At 46.0% G+C, this 26572-nt stretch overlaps 1 protein-coding gene across 1 annotated transcript in view; it reads left to right on the top strand.

The window, feature by feature from the left end:
• The window catches only part of grid1b (glutamate receptor, ionotropic, delta 1b), a 297936-nt gene extending 288927 nt beyond the window's left edge, over positions 1 to 9009 (top strand). Inside the window, exons 16-17 of the mRNA XM_041067268.1 lie at positions 1280 to 1520; positions 8518 to 9009. Coding sequence (XP_040923202.1) covers positions 1280 to 1520; positions 8518 to 9009 — 733 coding nt within the window. The remainder of the gene's footprint in view (positions 1 to 1279; positions 1521 to 8517) is intronic.
• Positions 9010 to 26572: the final 17563 nt, after the last annotated feature.

Here is a 26572-nt window from a genome sequence, read left to right on the forward strand (position 1 = left end):
TAAACTTTTATTTGGCTTTTACAGCTGAAGACTTCAGCAGTGGATTAAAGCGTTAAAGTTAAGATGAGCGAAATCAGCCAGCTGTTCACACCATGAAGAAAAATAAGAGGAGGGGAAAGCACCCCCTGCTGTTTGGTCCATTCATATTCTGAAAAAAAAAACAACAAATCAATCCAGCTGTCATTCTGAAAAGATGAAGCCACAAATTACCACCTGCATTCAACCTCGCCAAAATAAAACGCTTAAAAAACTCCATGTCTTCTCGAGCCTGATGCAGGATGATTGCTTTTAAATGACAGTAGATCCTGTAATTCCTCTGAAAATCCCCACGGAAAAGTTACTGGCTGAAGCTTTGACCACCTTCCCTCCTCTATAGCATTGATTAGAACTATTTAACACGTCATGTAATTTCCCATAATGCTCCAGTTCAATAACAAAATTACTGCTGTGACGAGGCTCGGCTAAATTGCTTCATACAGAGGAACTGTTCAGGCCCATTGTTCAGATCCAGCCTTCACCGAACTTGTTCATGTCTGTTTAAATCAAAGTGGATTTAAACTGTAGAGTTTCTCTCACAGCACATGCACACAGCACGTTTCCATTCATACCACTGTAAAATTCACACCTACATACGTGTGCATGTATATATTTGTGCACATACAGATGTATGTCAGCGTGCATACGCTCATACATACGTACATATGTTTGTGTACAACTATAAATTTGTGCACACACACGTGTGTATGTAGGTACGACAAATATTGTAAAGACACAGAACATAAATAAAAACATATAAAACGCCATGAGCAAAGTGAATTACTTATTAGGACTCATCAGGTGTTTAATGCTTTTCTTTGTGTAAAAAACTTCTCACTTCTATAAAAATGTGGCTGCTTTGCTTTACAGTGAGATGTTTAAGGAGCCTCTCAGCTGTTTGTCCTTACATTTTGAAATAAATAAGCTTTTCTCCTATTTTCATTAGTATTAAAATTCAGCCGCTATTAAAACGTAAACATTACTTTTTAAACTTTCCATCGCAGTAAGAAAAAGAACCAGGGGTATGAGGCGTGCAAGTGGCAGCAGATATGAAAATGCAGCAGCAAACGATCGGGACTGGAGTCAGAATTCACCTGCCTGAGGCTTCTGAGGCCCCTGAGGGTCTGAGGCCTGTCGGAGAAAGCCTTTCTCTCATGTTCTCACGGTTTCCGCTGGCTGCCTCCAGGTCACAAAGATGAACTGTTGGTTTCTTTGTGACTGACCATCTCTTCTCCTCCCCCAGGATCTTGGAGCTGCAGGAGAAGGGCGACCTGGACATCATGAAGCAGAAGTGGTGGCCTCGCACCGGCCGCTGTGACCTCAACAGCCACGCTGGCGCCCACCCCGACGGCCGCTCCCTCAAACTGCACAGCTTCGCCGGCGTCTTCTGCATCCTGGCCGCCGGCCTGCTGCTGGCCTGCCTGGTGGCCGGGCTGGAGGCTTGGTGGAACAGCAACCGCTGCCGCCAGGAGCAGCCCAAAGAGGTGACCGAGCACAGGGCCCGGCGGACGGGCCAGTGGGGGGAAGACACTGCCACACTCTACTTTAAGGATCCAGCCGCAGACGCGAGCCCCGACTTAGTGGAGCTCCAGTACACCCAGCTGTAGAGGAGAGAGGTTTAGGAAACTAGTGTTAGTGTTGGAGAGCTGGGGGACAGAGGGTGGAGACATAGGACAGAGTAGGAAGATGTGCTCTGTGCCACATCAGCCCAGGCCACTGATTGAAATCAAATTTGGTCTCTTATTATCCCCCCTCCATTTTTTTCTTTTATCCGTCCATCACTTCCCACTCACCTCGTCCCAAACTTACAGAGCTCATGTGTTTTTGTGCGGCACGTTCTCTGAACCACACAGAGCACACGGCACACTCCACCTCACCATCACTTTACTAATACACTCATGAACAGCAGCTTCTCCAGCCACTCGCGGGTCCTTTTACTTTGCGTTGACGCATACACTCGAGGCCTTACACGCAAACAGAGTCGCATTAGTCCAGCAAGTCAGGATTCGGCTACTGGCATGTCCTGCATGTTTCCCAGCAACCCCCCTGCTAAAACATCTGAACACACCCGCACACTTTCATTCCCGCGGTGCCGGCTCTGTAACCATTCAAGTGCTTGGTATTGAATTATTGTTATAAACTCATTTTCTACAGTGAGGCTTTGGTAATTTCCTGCACCCAAGGGTTCTGAACAGAGATTATAATTAGCAGGCAGGAGCGATCGCTCAGGCAGAGAAGGATAACAGACTCGCCTTCTTAACACTTTTGGACATTTTCCATTTCAGTGTGAAATCCTGATGAGACGTCAAGAGACAAAAAAGTAATTTATCATATCTAAGACAAGCTTAAAGCGCAGCTCACCCTGGGTTTTAACTTTAACAGTGACATTATCACAGTTGGTCCAAATCATTTGCTGTTGTTGCTAATAGACACTCGAGCCTTACTAAGTGCCTGCTGAATAGAAACCATACAGCAGCCAATTACTGCATCACTTTCTGATTAATGAAATACACACCAGGATAACACCTGAGCTAATAGGTACACTTCACCGAGTTTAAAGAGGAAAAGCAGGTAATTAAACATTCATGAAGCCTGATCAGTATTAATGAGCAGTGACGAACATCTCAAGACAACAAGAAACATCTGCACTGAGCTGATGTTTTCAGCGCAGGTAAACTCTGATCACCACACAAGGTTTATGTCAGTGGATTATCGTAAAGAGAAGAGAGGTGTCTCACACCTGGACAGGTGCTGTGGGACACAGCACGTGTCCCACAGCACCTGGACAGGTGCTGTGGGACACGTGCTGTGTCCCAGTTCCAGACTAAATACTCAGTTCATGTTTCAGGTGAGTCGCTGCTGGAAGTTAAAACTCCTTCATGGCAGTAAAATGTTTTACGAACTGTCCAAAAAAAGATGAGTAAAAAACAAAAAAATCACATCATTTTCAGGAATTCTTACTTAACAAAGGCACAGAATGAGTTTGGATAATGCAACAGTCTCTGTATGATGGAGACAGACTTTTCAGTTAAGAAGAAAATCTGATGTAGTGAAGAATAAGTCATTTTCTATTTGTTGAATTTGATTCAGCTTCTGCTTTATCAAACATCAAAATATCGTCCACAGTTTGAGTCGATGTGAGTTTATGAGAATCTTGGCGCCGCGTCTTTTTTCATACTCACGTTTACAACACAGACACGAAAGGAAAAACGTCAGAGTGAGAGAAAGATCGGTCGTATTCATCCCTCTCTTCACAGCTTTTAGAAACTCATGAGCTTTTCTATCACAGAATAAATTCTCCTGCTCAGACTGGTTCATTGGAACAATCTTTTCTTCCTCCAGGACAAGTTTAAGACTTTTTAAGACATTTTTAATACGACACAGACTGATGTTTCCCAGTCACCAACCAGAGTATGATCGATTTCAATAAAAGCCAGAAAGGACGATAAGGCCTAGAATTATTCACCAGCTGCATGAATCTGTCGTTTATATCCCAGCTCCTCGGTACTCCCCGTATATTCTTAACAACATAATTAATTATTAAGCCAATTTTGTCCTGCCGTGGAGTTGGTTACAGGGTGATTGATGTGAGGTTTTCTTCGTGTTAGCTCCTGTCTCTGGATCTGAATCTCAGACAACATGGTGCGTCTCTCACAGTGACAGCTTACAGTCTGGAACTGGGACACAGACTCCACTTTGCTTTCTGTAAGGCTACACCTGAACATGAACTGACCTCAGATCTGCATTTATGAGTTCTGCCTCCACACAACAAACAGCATTCACCTACAGCGCCACACACAACAGACACACACTGTGCAGATGTCAGCAGGACGCAGGCTTTAGTCATGTGACAGGGGACGAAGTGTGGATCCATAAACTAAAGTGTGAGCAGACAGTATACACTGGGTGTGTCGCCCTTTAGCAATAAGATTTGTCTCCAACATCCCGTCCATAACTCCTGGTCCTGTCACTGTTTCACGTCTTATTGCAAATTATATGTCAATGTGGACACCCGTGTTATCTATCTCCTCTCCTTCTCTCCATCTATCCTTTTATTTTTTTATTTACACTTGACTGTCTATGATCTCGTGCAGGTTACTAAGGATTACAGACTGGCAAGGGTTTCTGGTCCATTGACATATAATGACATTACAACTGCTTCATCGGAGGGGAGGAGGGACATATGGACAGACAGAGAGAGAGGCTGGGATGAAGCAGAAGCTATTGACACAGGTCAGAATAGACCTCCTATATAATTATCAAAAAAATCAAGACGGAAAAAAAAAAGAAAAGGCATCTGTGCCTTCACCAGAGTCCTTTTGTTTTTAGAGGGCTGAATTTCTAAATCTCACGCAGAGCAGAAACATGGCTGATGCTGTTTTTTTCTGTGGCCTGAGTTCTGGAAATAAATCTCCATAAATATTTCAGCTAATATGACAAAAGTGTTTAGCATGTAACGTTCTTTCTTTCTTATTTCCAGAAAACATTGTGACGAATGCCATCTATTCATTTTTCTTCCATTTGAACGGTACAGTAAATAACAAGGTTACATGATAAAATAATCAGTTTTATTTGTTTTCCCTCGAAACTGAACATTTTGTAACGGGCAGGTGAGTCACCAGTGTTTCTTAATAACAAAGCTTAAATCATACGTTTTCTCATTAAAGTTTCCGGTAGCTCATTAAACCTTCCACCGATAAAACAGCTAAAGCTAATTATCGATTTCCTTATCAGAAAATTGAACAGGAAATTATTTCCAGAACCAGATGTTTCAGCTCCATACAACACAGAAACAAACTGGCCCTAATTCATTTGGTTCATGATCTGAAAACAAACAGTTTGATGTGAATTGTAACTGATTGAATTTGGGTTTTTGCTCTTTGCAGACGACACAGTATTTACAGTTGTACTGACGCCTGGCTGCTCCATCAGGCGCCGGCCGTGAGCTTCTGAGAGCCATCTCACCTTTAACGCTGCTTTCCCCTTCATGAGAAGCTCCTGCTTCTTATTGTGCCTTTCTGTTTCTCCCTGCTTTGTTTCAGTTGGACACCTTTAACCGTGAGAAGGCATTTCATAAGGGCTGACCTCTGACCTCACGTTTACCTGTTCTACACCTGTTGAACAGAATAAACAAGGATTTCACTGTGACGTGAATCACAAGAAACCCTGCAAACAAGCTCAGTGCCTTTTAATACATAGGCTACCTTTTATAGACTCAACTAAAATGACTTAATGAAGATACGTACTGATGCTGGTGTTTGTTAAAGCTGAACCAGCCTCAGTACTTTTCCCTGAATAACAATGTTCGTCTGATTAAAACAGAAAGTTGGTGTAAAAATAAATCGTCGATGAACTCTGAGACTAGCTGCAGCCAAGTTACTGAAATAAATCTGAGTGTACGGATATTTCTCATGGGCAGAGTTGTTCTCAAAGCAGAAATCTTTTTATGTAGTTCAACCTAAATCAGTCGATCCAATATACCCAAACATTTTGTGGTAAAATCTTTTCAGCAACTTGTTAAATCCAGCTTTGCAAAACCAGACTTTATCTCACAATCTGAGACGTTAGCCCAGAAAACATCCCGCCAACTTATGTGTTGTGACCTGCTGCAAACTTCCAAACCTCCTAAACTGTCTTTGCGTATAAAATGAAGCAGAGTTTACGTTGCTGAAGTCAGCGTCGTCCTCGGCGGCCACGGGGAGGACGCACGTGAGATGTCGAAGGCGTCTGTCGCAGACAGAGTGCCGTGCTAAAAGGTTTCAGTGTCTCAAAGAGCCACTTGAATCCAAAATGAACCAGAAACAACTAGAAACTGTTCTTATCGCACTTGAGCACATCCCACTCAACAGTAGCAGTATTTGCAAAGTAGCAGGAGCGAGTGATTTAACAACCCCCACCCACCCCCACCCCCACCCCCACCGGGAGCACTCATTAAAAGAGCTGTTTGTTTTCCAAATTAATAGAGGCTTTCAGGCGGCTGTTGTTTTCTTCTTCTCCACTTACATCACCGGCCTGTCTTTAACGACCGGCTGAGGTTTAATCCCAGGCAGTTATTTATTTAGGCTAGCTGCCAGTTTGACGCTGCTGAAAACATATTTTAATGAGGTGCCAGTCCACTGAAACAATAACCTGTACTGAGATGTTTTAATTGGCTTTGAGAGGAGCTGTGTGAGACCGGAGAGGGATCATTCAGACCCGCTCAGGCCTCCTGGATAAACACGTTGTATGTTTATGTGTTGATTTAAGGTTTGAACAGAGACAGATGTTTAGCCTCAGCTGCACCACAGTGTATCAAGATGCACGGAGACTCTGAGGTTTCCTCAGGAGTGCTCTGCTGAGGAAACCTCCGAGGAAACGCAGCTCTCTGTGTTTGCTAATATACGCTATTATGGGAAGGGCTCTCCAACATTCTACCTCAACATAAAGACTTAATGCTGAAGGCATTTTCATCTTAGGAGCAAATGTTAACTGCCTCTCGTCTCCGTTTCAGAGACGAACTTCTACCAGTTTTATTTGTTGACTGGAGCTACAGCAGAGGACACACAGGTCATGTCCTCACTACTTCTGGGGGCAGGAATTTGTCCCAGCTTGTAGTTTATCATTTAACTTTGCACATGATGGGATTTTTAAATACCGACACCAATAATTTCTTTAGATCCAGTGCTTTTAAATTCAACTGTTTTCAGGCAGAGGAGAAAAAATAAGAAATAGGTAAATAAATCACTGAACTGAGCCAAGAGGAGACATATATAAATGTTTTCAAACTAATTAGAATCCCTAAGATTTCAGTCCTGGTAAATCAATCAGGTTCGTCGATCGCTGCCCCTCAGTGATCGATGACACTTTTAGCTTTTTTTTTTATCAGAAATGCAACAGAGGAAGAGAAGCTGTGTATCTAAAGGATTCATCACCTCATGTTTTTTAACGTGAAGCAGCAGCTGTAGAAAATGTTGGGTTAATAATGTGTTAATAATAATAATTACTACAAACTTCTGCTGACACGGCGTCAGAGAAAGAACTGCAGACAGGAATATTAAAGTACACACAGGCATCATTTCCTGTCCCTCCTGCTTTGCCTTGTGGTGATTTCAAGTCCCGCTCAGGAAAAGTGAAAACTAAGATACGGCGAGGTCTTTAGAAATGTAAATACATCAGGTGGAGTTTGAGCTGGGTGCATTATTATTATTAGCACAGTATTAAAATCCCGTCTCCGGCGCTGCTGCTGGTATCACTGCAACATGAGTGAATATGTGTGTGATATTAATATACAGTGTAAATGTGTCATGTGCTGAATATCACCTGTGTCACTGTGATGAGCTGCCGTGACTAATATCATCGTACCTCTGAGTTAAAGTGAATCCAATGCTGGAGCCAAGTTCACGAACACTGACTGTGTTTGTTTTAAAGTTTTAAAGTTTTTCTGTTTAAATTCTCTCCTGATGGGCTGAACTCTCTCTCACACACACACAGACACACAGACACACACACACACACACACAGACACACACACACACACACACAGACACACACACACACACACACACACACAGACCTGTAGAGAATCTGGATTCAGACCCGGAGCCTCACTTTACGTGCGAGTCACGCCTCCTATCTCTCTCTTTATTCCTTGTCCTTTACCTTCCCATGACCCAGTGTACTGAAGCAGACCTGCAGTTCAACAGGGAAACACTCGTGTGTCTATTAATACCTAACAGGTATGCATGGCTGCAGTCAGCAGGAGATGCAGCGTCAGCCGATGTTTTGATTAAATTGGTCTGATAGGGAACCAATTCTCCGCTCGCTCAGCACGGGGTGTACCGGCTCCAAGGGCAGCGAGGAAAGATCCTCCACAGAGGAGAAAGAAAACACAGCTGAACGTATTTTCAGTTTCAGTTCGGTAAATAAACCTGCAGAGTGTGAAACCTGAGGCCGTGCATTTCCACACAAACAGTTTACTCTTAGTTCATTTAAATGTGGGGGAACAGCGTCCAGGCTCCAGATTCCTAAAGCAAAGCAGTCATTCCTCCAGAAGCAGCGTCTCAATCCACCGCGTCTCAAACAAACGAGAGAAAATTCAGCCCTGAACAGCTTTACAACAAACCACCTTCAGTCAGTTTGGCTCCAGGATTGTTTTTCTCCAGACATCAAACCTTTAATACTCACTGGCCAAGTTTGATTTCAAGGTGCGCGTCCAAATTGGTTTCTGTGGCCTCAGTTTCCACTGGGCTCTTCAAACCTAACGACAAAAAGAAAGAAGGCTCTGTCTATCAGCTGCCGCGCTGATGACAGTCCATCGATTCAAAACAAAGGCCACCTCCAAAACCAATGACAGTTTGAGAATGCATGGAGCACCAGCAGACCTGAAACAGTCTGAGAAACCGGCCCATCGCCAATCTCAGCCTCTCCTGTCCCTCCTCCCTCCTCTCCTCCCTCCCCCTGTCTCTCCTCTGTCCTCCTCCACCCCCACTCCTCCTCTTATAGGACAAGGAGGTGAATCTGGAACAGGTGCATCGTCGTATGAACAGTCTTTTGGACGAGGACTTGGCCCACAAGCAGATCCCCGGCCCCTCTATCGAGATCTCTGCGCTGGACATCGGCAGCATGCAGCCCAGCCAGGCCTCTCTGGTGCCGGGGTCGGAGTCCGTGCGGGACTACCCGCCCTCGGGCCTCGCTGTGACCACCTTCCTCCCCAGGGAGGGGGCGCCACCTCCTCCTCTTCCCCACCCTCACCATGGGGGGACCCTAGGCAGGACGCTACCCCCGTCCCAGGGCCCTGGCAGCACCACGTTGCCCCCGCACCACCCACTCAGCAGCACCAGCCTCAGCGGCACCATGCAGTGCAAGCACAGGGCACCCAACGGGGGGCTCTTCCGGCAGAGCCCTGGCAAGACACCCATGCCAATGTCCTACCAGGCAGTCTCCGCAGGACCCATACCCGAAGCCATTGAGGCCACTCACAGTACATCCATATAGTGATAGGAGGGGGGAGGGGGGGCAAGGGTGGGACAGGACGGGGTCAAACTGCATCGACGATAAGTCGCTCTCTGGACGTTGGTCCAGTTCTGGATGTGAGGAGGGTTGGGGATCTCTAAAGGCAAATTATTATAGAAGCTAAAAAACATAATGTACAAAGTAAAAAGATTTTGTATCTCACCACCTGTTCAGAAAAGCAGATATTACAAAAAGAAAAAAAAATGGGAGGGGAGGGGGGTGTAATTTTTCTCTTGTACATATCTGTAAATACCAAGAGAACGAAGTGAGGTCAAAGTGTATTTTGAATATTCTCAATTTTTGAAGTTGAGTTATAAAAACAAACAAAACGAGATAAAAAAAAATCTATATATACATTGATGAAAACGTTATGACTGTTTGAATGGCTTTGTAAATTTTGTTCAATATGAAACAATGACGCGAAATTCATTGTGATTGTTTTCTAAGTGCCGAAATTAAACGATGTCTCTCCACAACTCATCGATGTAAACGACTACCCATGATGCACCGCTGTAGGGACATTCTAGTGTTGGACACCTACTGTTATGCACCTCTGTACCAACCCTATATATATCTTCAGCATTGGACGAGAATAATCACAATTTTTTTTTCATTTGTATTGAATATATAATATACATCATTCTTTTTCAATCAAAAGTCTAGATTCGTTTTCTTACTTCAACTGTAAATGACGTATCATTCGACACTCGGGGGGGTGGGGTTGGGGCGGGGGCGGGGTTTCATATTTTACACACAGCTGAGTGGTTTGTTTTTATAGTAGCTTTTAATTTGGCACCAGGACTGTCCAGGTGAGGAGGGAGGAGAGACGGAACAGGAGGGGAGGACGGGGACGTAGGGGAGCACGTTAGCCTGCGATCACACCAGCTGTTGGGTCGTTTGGTCCAAATCACCTGCTGAATGTCTAAATGATGAACTGGTCCCAGATACCAGTTTACACGTGTTATTCCTGAAGCCAGATTCACTTTGTACAGTAAGAATCACAGAGTGTTTCGTGTCATCAGCTCAGGGCTGCGTTCAGTGTCACCACTCTGTGTGTGTGTGTTGAGTGTTGAAACCAACACATCCACAGACCGATGGCGTTTAAAGTCTAGCTCTGGAGGGACGCGTGGACAGCCTGTCCGTCCGTCCACCACGCTGGTCCTGCCTGAAATATTTCAGCGTTTACTTTTCTCCGGACTTTTCTCGTGGCGCCACCAGCAGGTTGACATTTTCTGTTAAGAGTCAGAAGTCATGACATTATGAACATGTCAGCAGCTGAGATGGAACCAAACACAACTGCTGAGGGTCAGAAAAGAGACTCTGGATCCCTAACGAGTCTGAAACAACTCGAGATGCTTCGGTTGGACAGAAACGTCCACATCAAAGCACATCTGTCTGAGAGAGCCGACCTCCTCTGGCGTTTTGGGCTCGTTTCCAGCACATGCTTTCCCTTAAGTTCTTCTTCTTGGTGACCAACAGTGCATACGTCTTGTGAAACGACCAGCTCTCGTGTTGGATTTTGGGCCAAATGAAGGAAGAACCTCAGCAGAGATGAGACAGAACCTGGTGTGAACACAGCCTAACGGTCTCTGGCCTTTTTGTTTGTTTTATTTAACCTGAAGAAAAAAAATTCTTGTAGAAAGAAATATCAGCTTATAGATATGTCTTTAATTTTTTATACTAGAGAATTTAATGTCAAACACTTGTACACAGGTTTTTCTCCTGCGAGGCAGTGCAGTCATTTTCCTCAGAGAGAGAGAGAGAGCGAGTGACAGAGAGAGGCCTCATATTCCCACCAGTCATTCCTAATGAGATTCATTATCACCTGCGGGGATGACAGAGGGCGTCATTATCCAAAGTGCAATCAGAGGCTGGTGATGCAGGTGCCATACCTCAACGGCTTGTGATACAGAGGGAATCGGATTGTGTTTGCTAAACACTCGTTGTTTTTCTCTGTGGAATAATGTACGATGAACCTTCAACAGGAAATATAAAACCACACACTTTATCCCTCCTTTTGCTTTCATAAGTGCGATTAATGTGCATTTATGGGCCTAATGAGTCTTAAAGTCATTTTCATTTGCCAGGTTTTGGTGGAGTTTTGTGTCCATGAGCAGCCAGACTCCAGACAGAAGCAGAGCGGCTCGCCTTCCAAAGGTTTCCGTTAGAAAAACCTTCACTGTTTTGCGTCAGCAGAGGAAAGAGAGAGACCTTAACTTATCAAAACGAAGGGCTTTACTGCTAAAACTCAACGTGGAGACAGGAAACCAAGCGTAGCATCACTGACGGTCAGACAGACGAGTCCCCAACACTGATGAGAAGCAAAGAATAATAACTGCCAGTGCTACAGTCAGGTTTAGCTAGACTGTGTTAACCTCAAACCCTGATTACATCATCTTCATTCAACAATAGAAACAAACAACAACGTGAACAATGCTGCAAAACCTAGACTGTGTTCAATAACTTTTTTTCAACATCTGATGTGTTTGTTTTTATCTGTTCGTGACGGGGACAGATCACGGTAACAGTTAATGAACCGCGGTGAAGGGATGATCAGAGTTAACGGGGGTTTGTCCGGCCGCTGAGCTCAGGACTCCATGTGTCACCTTGTGATTCCTGCACAGACTTTTTAAATCCAGCATTTCCAAAGCTTCTGCTCTGCTCTTCTTCAAAGCGTTAGCTCAAACAGGCCGGAGCAGTCAGCAGCTCAGTGTTAGGTCCCTCCGCACGGGGACGGTCTGGGCTGTCCCAAACGAAAGAGGACAACCGTAAGAGACGTGGAGAAAGTTTTGGTCTTCAGTCCAGACTGGTGGTGTTGGATCTGACTGTGAGACACATCCACCGACTCCTGATGTGGAGGTTTGGGGACCAAAGACAACCTGTGTCAAAATACGGGTCAGAATTAAAGGACCAAATTCTCGCAGTGCGACTGCTGATACAGCACCAGCTGATCAGAATACGACAGGACAGGCTGCAGGACGCACCGACAAGCTAGTGCTAATACTTCAAATCGTACTGTATTTAGCTCAAACTCAGCAGATTCATCATTCTATATTAAAACACGAGATGGTGCGATGACCTGTGTGTCTGCCTGAGTCTGTTTTTAATATTTTTACTGTTTGCCCCACAGGTTTGCACAGGGAGGCAACAAATCGAGGGGTAACCCATGGAGCCCTGAGGTCACCAGGTTAGGGTGGGGGTTGGGTTAAAGGTCATGATCACAGGCACAGTTAATACAAAGCTAAAAACTCTGGTCAGAAGTCAGATGAGCTTCATGCATCTTCCACATCGTCACCTTCCACCTGCAGGCAGAACGCGCGGCTCCTGCGTTTGAACTGAGCGTGAGCCTCGGCTGTAAATGACGAGATGCTAAAGTGTCTGACTGGGTTTGACCCTGTGATGAGTTCTGTTGATTGTAGGACACACGCTGTTTTTCTGGAGGAATTAAATCAGAAGGATGAAACTGTCTCTGTGGATCCAGATGTTTAACATGTGGCAGAAATGGCTCCTAATTTCATTTCTTCTGTTTGGAGAACCATGAAAATATTATCTCTGCCAAAGGGGGTTAAACAGCTAATGTTCACTTCCTGTGTGAATGCAGACTCCAGTTCCATGACACAGAATCTGCCATGTGTTTCATTCTGTCTGTGGACAAGCAGAGGTCAGACTTCCCACCATCGCCTGAACAGACTCTACATGGATGTTTTCGAACTGTGTCAGTAGTTGCTCTTGTGAACCGACTTGCTTTTCACACTGTGCTCCACAATGCGACGGACAGACTGAGAGCGAGGACCCGGAGGTTCAGACCGGCCTGTGCCGGGGCGGCTCCATGCGTCACCCCTTTACGGTTTAACTCCAGCGCTCCGTCGGAAGATGAAAACATGAACTGTCATAGCATATAGTCTGTCACAGTAAATCTAAGGGAGACCCTTATTTTATTTATGAATATGCTGCTTGGAGTTTCTTAATCTTTAATAAAGAAATATGATTTACACATTTGTTTCTAACGTTGTGTCAGTGACAACAGGACAGCAGCACTGGAAGTATTCAGATCCTTTACTTCAGGAAAACGTAGTAATATGATCCCACATCAGTTCATTTATTCACCTGTTCATGTTATGTCTCAGTGTTCGCTGCTTAAGTCTTAATATTAATTTTTCAACACTTTCACTTAAATGAAGAGTTTAAGGAGGATTTTCTATGCAGCACCTGAGTTTAACCTCTGCAGAGACGAAAAAGTTATTTCCGTTTGAGCCGAGCTGGAAACTCATCCAACCCGATGTCCTGCTGTTTTCAAAGCCCAGATTCTCCTGCCAAGCTCGAACTGCAGTTACTGCACACTCAGCAACCAGGCAGCTGTTTGGGTTCACATCGATTTCTCTGAATCCAAATGAAAGTTTTTGTATTTTTTTTTTTTTTAAAGAAAAAAAATCATCTTTAATCGAGTTTCTCTTCAGGCCTCAAGGCCCTAAACTAGAAAATGTGAAATGATGTGCAGGCTTCTGATATTCACTCTACACCTCATTCTCACGACTAAGGTGGAATCAATAACTGATCACGTTCTTCCTGATTTCATGGACAGACAGAGCTGCTCTCCTGCGTCTGTCCAGGACTGAAGGTCACAGCAGATCAGCCAATCAGTGCCTCCCTGCTCGCTCTCGCTCGGGTTCTCTGGATAACAGCTCCGTGTCTAAATGTTCAGACCTGGATTCAAACTCAGTGGACGTCAAACAGCAAACTCATACACTGTCCTTCAGCTGTGCCCATTGCCACTGTGAGTGAATATAAGGTGATGTTATTAATATTTTATACACCTGGTATATTCTGTGCTGTGGAGTCACCTCATTACCTCAGTGAATACGACACTGCTACACAGCGCTGAGCCAGAGACAGTGTCCTGTCCAGGAGACGACGTTTCTGTGGTGCACACATGAATCCTTGTGCTTTTCACAGCTTCTCGCCTTCCTCCTCCTGCTCTGCCGCATCCTGCCATCAGAGCGCCAGGCAGAAATAATCCTCTACTCTGTCAGTTAGGGGGAAAGGTTTAGTCCGACGCACCGGGAGCGGGATTTGAACCGACACACTGGGACGTGCAGGATGTCAGCCGTCTGCAGGCTTTAAACTCATCCTCGCAGCGTTTGGCTGTCACCGCTCTGACTGCCTGGACACGTCGCCGGTCGGACGGCTGACTTGTCTAAATGGTTACATGGCCGCCTGGTGTGCAGAGGAAAGGACGTGTGAGTGGTTAACTGGCAGGACGCCTGGTTGGCGCAGTGGTTTGTTGAGTGGTCGGACAAATGACTGAGCGGCTCCTACACGAAGTGACGGGTGACACCAGAGCTGAGACATGTCTTTGGACGAGCTCCTGCTTTGCTGGCTTGATAAATGATGGATGGATGGATGGATGGACAGCAGCAGACCAGATTATCCCAAAGACATATCAAAGAGAGGAAAGAAAACCGAGCAGACTTCCTCCGTCCTCCTGGCGAAGCAGTGCTTATCGCCTTTTCAGTGTCGATTACTTCCAAACCTTTTGTTACCCGGAGGAAAAACCCTGCTAAAATATACATGGATTATCTGCTTTCCTTGTTCTACTTAAGTTTCAGAGCACTTGGAGCTGTTAGTGCGATTATATGACACACTCCTCCTCCCCGCTGCTGAGTTGTGCCTTCTGGATAAAACACCTCATTACTCACTTTACCTCCAGCAGCTGGAAGGAATAAAAGCCAAAGTGAGTGTGAGGGTCCAGTTGTGCCGGGCAGTTATGGGCCATTACGTAGTTACAGGCTGCGGCGCTGTCACACGGGGAGACGGGTCAGCATCTGTAAATCAAACGACGGACAGCGTGAAGTTGTGTTAACGTGGCGGAGCCGCGCACATGAAGCACCGAGCACACAGGCATGAAGTGGAAGCCAGGCTGTCTGCTACCATCGGGCCTGAGCCTCGGAGGAACATTCAACCCGAGCTGATGGTTTCATGATTTCAGTGGATCCTCCTGAAGGACGAGCTGATGCTTTGTATGAAACTGAAAATATTATGTGGCTTATTAAAAAGTGTCCTTTATTCTGATTGGACACTGACACTGCACTCTCCTCTCATAAATAAAAAAAAAAACACTGAACATATGGAATTTAAATATTAATGGCACAATATAGAACTATGAATTTAAATATTTCTGTCCTGACTGAGCTCTGAGGATTCGTTTGGTCCCAAAACATCGATGAAGGATTATTTGATCCGTTTAATGTCCTGAGAACAAACTGTGAGATCTGTCTCTTCACTAAGTCTTTCCTGTTTCTGTTCTTCCTCAACATTACACAACATGCACACAAACAAACAAACACTCGGTCCAGTACCATTTGCAGCTGCCAAAACCCAGATCTGCACCACTGGAGCCCGGTCTGAGCCGTAAACCACCTGGATGTCCTCCTAAATCCCATTCTTCAGACGGATTACACCTTCCAATCCGAGGAAACCACCTCCAACCGAACAAATCCTCAAAGGAGACATTCACCACACGCTGATGTAACTGTGCCTCATACTATTACAGCAGTGTTAGAGCTGCTCGGCTCTGCCAGGGGAACAAAACCCATCTGAAAAACATATTTAGCAGCCTGTTTTTCTGCTGAATGCAGTGATTTTCACAAAGTCTCTGTCGTATTTATCTTTCAGCTCTAATAAAAACAGGAAAAGAAGAGTTGAAGAGTTTTGTTATTTTGGTAAGAATGGCAGATTATTGCTGACAGGTCATTTAATTTGTACGAGAGGAATCTGGCTCAAAGCGCAGTGTCAGAGACAAACTGCACCTTCTCCTGATTTTCAAAGTTGGAATCATCAGGGGGCGTTATGTCTGTGAATGTTCTCATTCATCCAGGTCATTGTTCTCTCTCTCTCAATTGAATTGAAGGCAACTGGACTTGTATTTGCTCCATCAGGTCCTGTCACTCCTGCCACAGAAAAGCAGCTCATCCTCAAGATCAAATCAATTTTAAGGGAATTTCCAGGAAACACAGATTAATGCAGGTTACCCTCCTCTGCTGCGGTCGAAGCAGTTTTCATGTTTTCGTCTCTTCATGCTTCATGCTTTCATCAGCCTGTTTCACTTTGCTTTTCATCCACACAACAACTCAAAGTTCCTGTGTTCTTCTTGTTTAGTCTAAGTTCTGTTAGTAGTTCCTGTTTTATTTTGAAATCATGGCCCTTGTGTATCTTGTCTTGTTCTACTTCCTGTCTTTGTCTTGTTTCCCTCCGTTTGTGATTGTCTGCCCCGCCCTGATTGGTTTCACCTGTTGGAGGTCAGCAAAGCAAGATTTCAGCTGTTGAGTTTGATCTTTATTTTAGAGAAACACCATCAACCTCAGAGCAGCGACACGAATCTTCTCAGCAGGAGGAAATGAGACAGAACTGGATAAATTCAGACGTCTCACAGGAGGAACGCTGTCAGCTGGAGTCTGAACTGAGCAGCTTCTCACTGAGGAAAGATGAACATATTGAAATGGTTCCGCCGTCAGTGCCGTGCGTGAGAGTGGGAGCATCCTCGAGGTGATGAGGCGGGCAGCTTCCAGCACAAACGTCTGCTTAAATCAGGCGTCCACACCTCCAGCAGCCTCATCAAAACTCGTTTCTCACTCCCACAAAAGCGTGAGTCATTTTCCTCCGTCAGCCCTCATCTTCCACTGGAGGCTGGAAAACTTCATCTCCTCACCAGTCACCTCACATCACCTCCAACACGCTGAATCCAATCCTCGTCCTGCTACTCGCTCTGAAGCTTTCACCACTTTAAACGTATGTCATCCGCCGACCTCGTCACCGTTCTGTTAGTGCACGAGGTGAGCTCGCACCGGAGCTACATGTCTTTTGTCTCGGACTCTTCATCCAGTGCTCAGGCTGCATGCATTAGACCAAAGGCTTCGGCTGCACTGAAGCACATAATGTTAGAGTTTAGTAATGACAAGGTAATTTTAGGGTAATTTGGGGTAATTACAGAGGGGTAATTGGCTGATGTATGGTAACAATGAGGAGATGTAGGTCACTCTTTTCTACATTTTTTAAATCGTGGTAATTATGGGGAAAACATCAGGGAGGGAAACTGGCTAACACCTGGTCTCAGGTCTGAACACTGAACCAACTGGACATTTAGAAAGGCTCACACCTCTATACATCACGTCCCACAGTGTGTCTCTGCAGAGACAGGAGACACGCTGCAGACACAACGCTGTGTCTGTGGTGTCTGTGCTCTCCCTCTGCTGTGTCTGTACTCAGGCAACAGACCAGGTGATGTTACACCTGCTGTTCACCCGCTCTGCGCTTCTCTAAGAGGCTGGGATGAGGCCGTGATGGTGGACGGACGATCGGCAGCTCCCGCTGATCCCGCTCACTCAGACTAACTGTGGCGCTCCGCTCTGTTGCCATGCAACCACCTGTTAGAGTCTTTGTATGACGGCAGAGAGGGGGAGAGGAGGGAGGGGTGAGTGAGAGAGAGGCTGCATTTTCAGGCTGATGGAGACGTGCTGCTCAGAGGGAGCGTGAATGGCTGCAGCGATGAATGGACGGGGAGAGGAATGAAGAGAGATGCTTTACAAGGGCAAAGGTTGTGTCTGCTGATGTGAAGAGAAGGAAGGTGGGTGGATGCAGCTGAAGCACTTAGACGGTTTTAAACATATATACTGAAAAATGCTGGACTGTAAGTAGGACAAGCTCATTGTGGGCAGATGTAAAGAAAACACAGAGGCACAGATGGTAAAGAGAGAGAGAGAGAGAAAACTCCCACAGTCAGAGTCTCGGTCTTTTCATGTGGAAAAGCAGCAAAGAGACGATGTTAAAAGAAACGAGACAAAGCTGGAAAATGAGCGTGAGACGATTTACTCACCGTCTTTGCACGTGGTCAAAAGTTTGCGGTGACTGTGGTGCAGTGAATACACAGGAAGCCAGAGCTCAGGCTGAGCCTTTTCATGTGTGTGAGGTGTGTTTGGCCACAGCCTCTGGAGGAAGGTGATTACTGTGGCTGCTGCTTGTGACAGAAACACAGAGACGCTGCACTTTGTCTGAAGCTCCATGTTTGTGTGTTAAACACACATCTGCTGCTTCGCACTGACACTGCACTGAGTCAGAGGACACAGCCTGGATGAGACCGTCAGCTCTCAGAGACCGGTCTGGATCTGAAGCTGGAGACAGACAAGAGTCTCACTGCTCACAGCTGATACAAACACCAGCATCTGGACATTTACGGCACCAATTATTTATTATGAATTCCCTGATTAAGCCTCTCCTGAGTGTGTGTACACTGTGTACTCTGCTCCTCTGACAGTTTGGGAAAAGGCAGAGCACCACTGCTCATACTGAAACAGAGCTGCAGCATTTCACAAAGACATCAAACTTGGTGGATGTACAGTAAATAGCAGTCAGGGATTTAATTAGCACCATTAACATCAACATTTGTTCTTCCACCTGACAGGACGAGCCGAGCATGTCAAACTGTTCAGTCTCACTAATTAAAGAGAGGAAGTTTGCACCTCTGCTGGAGAACATGGACGAATGTTTGACCGAGCTCAGAGCTCAGAAACTCTGCTCTCCAGCTTCACCACAACAGGAAACGATGTCGACTCGGTTCTTCTCCGCTGAAACATTGACCCATCGACTTTGAGAGAGCAGCCCTCCTGCTCAACATGCATCACCACACTGTACGCAGTGCTCATATAATCCATACACTGTTTGTCTCAGTAATTCACCATAAATGTCATATGGTTTCTACAAGACTCGATACAGCAGCCACACAGACACGGAGGGATCCACAGAATCAGGCCTGAGCATCAGCAGCAGCATTATGGAGATAAAAAGCCGCCTATTGTCCTTCACCACTCTGAGAGTTATTACAGAATCTATTCTTGGAGGAAAAAGTGCCACTGGCAGAGTATGAGTGCCCGGTTTCAATGGTGTCAGTCATTTACGAGAGAAAAGGTGATAAATCAAGTAGGATAATGGCCGGGGGCTTTAGTGTGGGGGGGGGGGGGGGGGGGCAAGAGCGAGCATGATGAACTGTATAATTAGCATCTGATCCCTGTGTGTGTGTGTGTGTATCTTTGTATTTAGGCTGTTGTTGTGTTGTTTGTGGGGGGGGTGTGGTTAGGATCCAGGAAGTCCGTGTTGAACTGGACTTGGATTCGTGTCTAAAAGTTTTTTACTCACGGACAGAATGTTACAACTTTATTAACAACACTCTTTCATCGCGGCGTCTCACACACCGGCACGTACGAGACTGTCCAATGAAACGTCTCAAACAGATGATGTCACACTGCAGCAAAAGCTGAACCAGGTTCACCTGTTTGTTTTTGCCACTTGATGCAACGTCATTCGACATTTGACAGAGTCGCAGCTCAGTATTGATTAAAAACAACAGATAATTTCACTCCATCCCCGGAGACACAATGGAGTCCAACAGTCTGAGACCACCTTCATATTAAAGCGAATGGGGAAGTGGACTCAGACCTTTGGACTCCACTGTAAATATTTCATGTATTTATGTATTTATGCTCTGCACGTCCTGGGTTGTATTTCTAATGCTGCTGCAGGTGAGAAGGGACAATAATGTGAAGTGAAACCCACTGAGGCACCAGAGTGTTTGCTGCCCTGAGTGAAGCCTCTCAGGCTGTGCACTGGCTCCAAACAGCTGCTTGTGGTAAAATGCTTTGGGTTACAGATGTTTCAGGTTGGAGGTGGTTTGTGCTTGGTGTCTCCCTTCATCTGTCTTGGTGAGACACGACTTGACAGACACATCAGTTTGGGAGGCTCAACTAAAAGTGTTGTCTGAATGATCTCTGTCTCTGGGGAGCAGTGGACAGTTCAACACTGTCGTCCTGCAGAGGTCTCAGATCTTTGAGACTCACATGTGGACTGAGTGACGAATCTGTCCCCTCAAATTTTAGATGGTTAAAGACACTGCTGCCCCCCTGTGGTAAAAGTCACAACCCTCTGAGCCCCCTCCCCTCACCTGCAGCTCCACCCTCCTACATGTGACACCTGACATTTGCTGCGACAGCGAAGGCTTTGGCTTTTACCCCAGGAGCCGTCAGCCGGTGACGCAGGCCAAGTTCACGAGCGCCGACAGCTCCGGGGGCTTATCGCGACGTGGTGCCAGTCACTATGGAGACGCAGATGACCTTGAGAAGTAATTTGGTGGATCAATATTTGCTGGGAGAAGAGGAATGAGGCAGGAGAATGTGGAAGGGAAGGAGGGAGGAAGTGAGGGAGGGAAGGAGGGAGGGAAAGAGGGAGCACATTGAAATGCAGTTTGACAAACAATTAAAGGGATGAGAGGGAAGGTGTGTGTGTGTGTGTGTGTGTGTGTGTGTGTGTGTGTGTGTGTGTGTGTGTGTGTGTGTGTGTGTGTGTGTGTGTGTGTGTGTGTGTGTGTGTCCACTTCCTGCTCAGCAGCAAACAGCAGACAGACTCAGAGCAGCTGCTGAAGGTGGTGCAGCATTCAGCAGCTCAGGAGCAGGTGGAGACCAGACACAGACATCACACCGATCATACTTTGATCCGGAGATCAGGTGGCGATCAGCTGATCCAAAGAAAAATACTCCTGAACAGACAGCAGGTAAGGCTCATGTTACCATGACAACAACTTAACTTCCCTCACCTTTCTCTCCTGTCTCCAGCGACCTGCTGCTGTTTGTCTACAGTTATCTAACACATGACTCTGTTTAATGTTCCACTCTGCTTCAGATCCATGTTGGATTAATATTCTCTGCAGACGTGTTTCCTATCACAGCTGTAACCTGCTGAGCACAGGATCCACTAACTGTTCTGGGATCTGAATGCTGGCCCTCTAACATCGTCCACTTCCTGTTTGTATCATGTTTTATATGCTCCATGTCCTCCTCCTCTCCTCCATTCCCAGCTGTCCTATCTTCCTCCTCTTCCTCCTCTCACCCAGCCCGGCCATCAGCAGGAGGGTCCCCCATATGAGCCGGGCTCACAGGGAGCTGTTTCTGCTGATCTGGGGTCAGACTCTGGGTCTCTGTAAAGCACAGTTTTGATTGTGGAAGAAGCTGAATAAATAACACTGAACTGAAAAAATGAATTTACTCTTTGTTTAGATACTTGCTGATCCTCTGGGATTCACATCCTAAGTATAAAGGTTTATTTGTGTTTCATTAACAAAAAGACAAAGGAAACAGAACAGAAGCTTTAAAACAAAAAGACAGATTCAGCAAATCACAGTAATGATTGCACATGGAAGCAGGACCAACGTGTCCCTGTGCTCAGCCCCTGGGTCAACTGTAGGACAGACAGTTTAGAGAACCGTCCTTGTGGACGCTTCAGCAGCTTCAGATAAACGTTATCGCTCTGCAGCAGCTTTCTGATCACAAAACGCCCCGCATAAAAAAAAAAAAGAGGAAAAGCTCCATTTCAATTGGCCGTCGGCCTCGTGGTGATTGATTGGAGTCAGTGGGTGAAGCAGTGTCCAGGTCTCACAGCGTAAAACTGGAGCTGCAGGGTTTCCTCTCTCTGTCTGAGCTGAGACACCATGATCTGCCTCACACGTTAAGACTCTGTGTGCAAACTGCAAAACTAATTCCAGCACCTCGTCTGCTTCCTGCTGCCATTAACTCTTCACCCCGGCAGACCACATTATTCTTTACTTAATGACTTAAATCTCCATATTTATTAGAGACGCCTCGATCCTGAGGTCTGGTATCAGATAAATAAACCTGACCCAGTTCAGGCTCAGACACTGAGGTGAAACACATTCTCTGCTCTGAGGCTCATTAAAGCTTCATGTGAGGGAAGAAGCTCCACTCTGTTCCACCGCCGTAAAGCCGGAGTGAGACGTCGTCTCTTTAGTGGATCGTTTCAGGTCGCGTTCTCCAGACGTGGATTTATTTCCTAAAGCTGTTTTTCCAACGTGTCTGATTCATGTTCACTCTACATGCATGTAAATCTGAGAATCGGATCAGACTTGGCTCAGTGCTGAAAGTGGAACAGAGGCCAAAGAATCCGACCGTCCACAGAGACAGTGACTTTTAAAGTCTGACTCACAGGAACAGGAACCCAGATTTCTAAGGAACATAGAGTTCTCCTCATCTCCTCATACAGCGTGTGAGAGTACTTCAGGTGAGAGCTGTCCTGCTGAAATGGCTCTCTGTGGCTGTGAATCATTTCTCACGTTTTTCTTTGACCAATCTTCTTTTCACAGTATTTTGTAAAACCGAGGCCGGATGGTCGGTGACCTGCCAAATGACGACGATGATTCAGATAACGAGCCACTTGACCTGTCGCTCCAGGTGGAACACAGAAAAAACACAATGAGGACCCAGGGCCGGCGACCTGGAGTCCACGAATTTATCCTTTTAATTAGACTCTGTGATAGATTGAAGGACGGGACCTTCGGGACTAATTGTGTCCATGCAGCAAGACGAGAAACAAACAAACAGCCACCTCACACAAAGCTGAAATCGTCCTCCTCTTTCTTCTGTCTCTCCTCCTCTGGCCTGAAATCGTCTCCTCTCTCAGGCTTCTTGTTCCTCCGCCTCCCTCGCCGATGTCCCTCCTCTTGACTTTCACCTCTCTCCACCTAATGCTGTTATCTTCGTCTGATCCACTAAAAGCTGCTCCTCCTCTCAGCTCTCTGAGGGGAGGAGGAAATATGCTGTTACCTGCCTGAGAATAATTCTCATCCTCTGACGGTGCATTTCCTCCTCTTTGATCTGAATTTGTGGTTTGATCCATTTCAGGAGGATTTAATTCACGTCTGGGCTGAAATGGACCGACAAAGTACGTCAAAGCCAAAATACCCAAAGAAAAGCTGACGGTGTGGACGTTTGTTGCGTGTCAGGTGATGTCAGGACACCACACGTTTACACAGCGATCGCTTCATCCCTCTTTTTTCCCAGGCTGTGCTTCTTCCTCCTCTCTGTCACATCTCCTCTCCACAGACGACCCGATAACTTCTCTGCTCCCTAAAAACCTCACTTCCTTTTCCTCACTTTACTTTGAGCGGCGAATCAGCTGGACAGCGTTGCCTCCTCCATTTTCTTCCTCTCCCGCTCTTCACCTCCTCCATCATCCTCTTCGTCTGATGGCGATGACCTTCCAGCAGTGAGTCATCTCCGCCTGACAGCTCCTCCATGTCCCTCCTCCTTTCTGCTGTTGCCCTGTTTAAACCATTTCACTGTCCACCGTCCTCGTCCTGCTCCATTTGTCTCTCATTCTCATTTGTCCTCCTCCTCCTCTGTGGTAATGACCTTTGGCCAAGAAGACGTTTTCACCTCCACACTCTTCCCCTCTTCCCCTTCATACCTCTGTACACTGTGAGACATGAGGACATCATATCATTTGCAGGGAAAACTGCCAGACAACCCCTCGGATCTCATCCTGCACTGGAGACGTCTCCCGAGGACACTGAACCCGGAGGGACAGTTAATGGGCTATTTTCAGACCACGTGTCTCTGTCTCTCTCTGTCTCTGTCTGTCTCTGTCTCTGGAGCTTTGAGTAAATATGCTTGTTTGTGTGTTTTCACACATTATGAGGATTTTATTAACAATAATAATAATAATAATAATAATAACACGGCCATTATTCCAAATTTCATGACAATAATTTCACAGTATCTCACTTTTAGAAATATTAAAGTTTCTCTACAAAACTTTTTCGCTGAATAAAAGAAGCAAAGGTCCTGAAATGTTTCATGTTTTCTAAACACAAACAGATCAATCAATCAATCAGATCCAGATTCAATGGACAAATTCAGATTTGAAATCGGTATCTATCAGGTTAAAGAATCAGGAAACATGACGACAGAGCCGAGCAGACACTCGACAGCTTTCAGCACTTCACTGTTTTCTTTGTTCACTGCTACAAACACGATTTACAGGTGAAATACTGAGGTTCAGGTCCCACCTCACCTCTGAACGTCCACTCACGTCTCTGTGTTTCAGTCATGTGTTGTTAATCTGCTCATCATCAGAGATCACAGCTGAGTTCAGAGTGAACATCTCACCTGACAGAATCAGCAGCGTCTCACTCTTCACCTCTTTCATCAGCTTTCCTGCTTCTTCTTTGTTGCCTCTTTTGTTTGAAGCCCTTGACCACAGGCTTTGTGTGTTGAGTTTGTGAGTGTGAGTCTGACAGCGAAGGATCGAGTCTGAGCTTCAGCAGCGTGATGGAACAGCCGGATCGAGAGGAACACCGCCTCCTCCTTCCTGACAGAAACTGACTTTCACCTCCCCCCTGCAGGCTAACGAGATAGTGTCACCTCCTCACCTGTCCTCACCTCCTTCCACTCTCCCCTGACCTCCACTCAGCAGGCTAATTAGAGGTCACCCTGTTCTCCTTCCAGCCCCAGTTTTCTTTCAGTTCTCATCTACTCTCTGCTCCTGCACCTCCTCCCTCCACCTCCCCCCTCCTCCCTCCTGCAGGTGGCCTGACATGAGCTCCTCGCTGCAGGCTAAAGTGGATGGCGTCACCTCATGTCCTTGTCCTCTGTCACAGGTGTGTGATGCGTTTAAGGACAAACACTGTAAAGCTTTTACAGCACAGTTCGAGTGGACTTTTATTTTCTGTCCAAACCAAGGAAACAAACTGAAAACAAGCTGAGTCTGTAAAACACAGCACAGGAGCATCACTGCAGCAGCTGATGATCACTCTCATTATCAATTCATCTGACCAGTATTTTCTCATTTCACTGATGAATGGCCCAATGAGCCAGAGGTGATGTCTTCAAAAAGTTTGAGGAGCTGATGAAACTGAACAAACTGATTAAAATATTTTTTTTAAATGCCCAGGAAATTGTACAGAGTTTGGTTGGTGGCTAGCCAGACACTGAGGTGGAGGATGTTGTGCAGGGAGACTTCGGACCTTCTGACCTCTAAAGTCACGGCTGTGGTCCTGATTTTTGTTGATTAATTTTCTGTCAATCAGCTAATTGATTTATGGCCTCAGCTCTGCACTGCTGGCTCATCACCTCCTCTTTCTCATCCCCCACTCTTCTCTTTTCCTCCCTCTCCTCCGCTGCCTTCACCCCTCCTATTTCCTTGACCTCCTCAGCGGCGTGCTGACTGCATGGAGCCTCGCACGGCGCTAACCAGATAAATGCCGATGTCAGCAGTGATGGATGGGGAGCCTCGCCGCCTACCCAGCATGCACCGGTGCAGCGCTGGAACGCAGCTCCATTAATTATCATTCGCAGCAGTGGCCTAAAGGGGAGAGATCCGTCTCCGTCTGTCTCGCTCAGACGCAGTTCTGGGGGAAGATCTCTGTGTTTCTGTTTTTCAGTTCAGCAGCTTTAACGGCTCCTCACTGCGTCACAGAGGACGCGTCCCGTCCTCTGTGACGTCTTCCTGTCTTCACAGGAAGTTGATGTCCAGCAGCTACGGAGCAACATTATCTCCGCACAGAAGTATAAAAATGTTACTATGGCTGTTTTTCTTTTGGGTTTACAGGTGTGCTGCCTCCCTGTCACATCTCTCACGCTCTTTTTCTTCCTTGATTGTTCTTCCAATGATGCGGAGATCATAAATGTCACACGAGCAGTGAAAATGTCGTCTAATCTCCATGAGAGCAGCTTCAAACAACCATCCGTCACAGCAAACTCTAAATAAGCTCTGAGGAACAGATGTTGTTTGCTCCACTTTGCTACAAACAGCAGTAAATGATCATCAGGCCGTTCGTCACACCACGTTTCCAAAGACGCCAAATCCCAGCAGGAGAACCCTCTCAGCACCAAAACGCCCAGGAGGGGAATCTCCCTCCACATTTACCCAGACGATTACCCACACAATCACCTCCAAATCACACACAGCGCAGGCGGCGTTCACCCTTTTCGCCTTCCTGATAATGAAGCTCCTTGTGACCCCCCGCCACTCCGACGCTGATTAAACTCACATTCACTCCTGTTTATTACTTCTTGCCCCCTTTGAATCCAAACTCTGAAGTGCTGGGGTTCATCGCGGGGGTTCTTCTAAGATCCCTGGAAACCAATAAGCACCCGGGACTGCTGGAGAAGAGGAAATATCCTGACATAAATCAGAGCTATAGTCTCTGACAATGAGCCGGAGTGTGTGCAGGTTTTATTCCAGACAAACACGACACCAGCTGCTTTACACAAATCAGCAAACAAACCAATGAAATCAGCAGCTGCTGCTGGTGAAGTAAAAACAGAGCGACAGTTCTTTTGATTTGTCTGAGATTCAGCTCCAGACACAGCAGCTCTCCGTGAATCAAATCTTACAGCACAGCCTCCAAACCTTCCTGTGTCAACATCAACAGACTGAATATAATTCTGATTATTTTCATTTTCAATTAGTCTGAGAATTAAATAATAACTTTGGTTTTCAGTTGAATGATTAATCTGTTACGTCACCATTACAGTTCACTGAAGCACAAAGGGACAATCAGAAGTTTAAACTGAGTCTGGGGAAGTTTTGAGTGAAGAAAGACAAACAATAAGACAGATAGTCCAAACTCTGGACACCCAGCGTAACCAAGTCCATAATGAAGTTGTTCCACCAGCTGTCAATATCATCTGTGTATTGATCATCTATCAGT

The sequence above is a fragment of the Toxotes jaculatrix genome, chromosome 21 (genome assembly GCF_017976425.1).
Source record: "Toxotes jaculatrix isolate fToxJac2 chromosome 21, fToxJac2.pri, whole genome shotgun sequence".
NCBI lineage: Eukaryota > Metazoa > Chordata > Actinopteri > Toxotidae > Toxotes > Toxotes jaculatrix.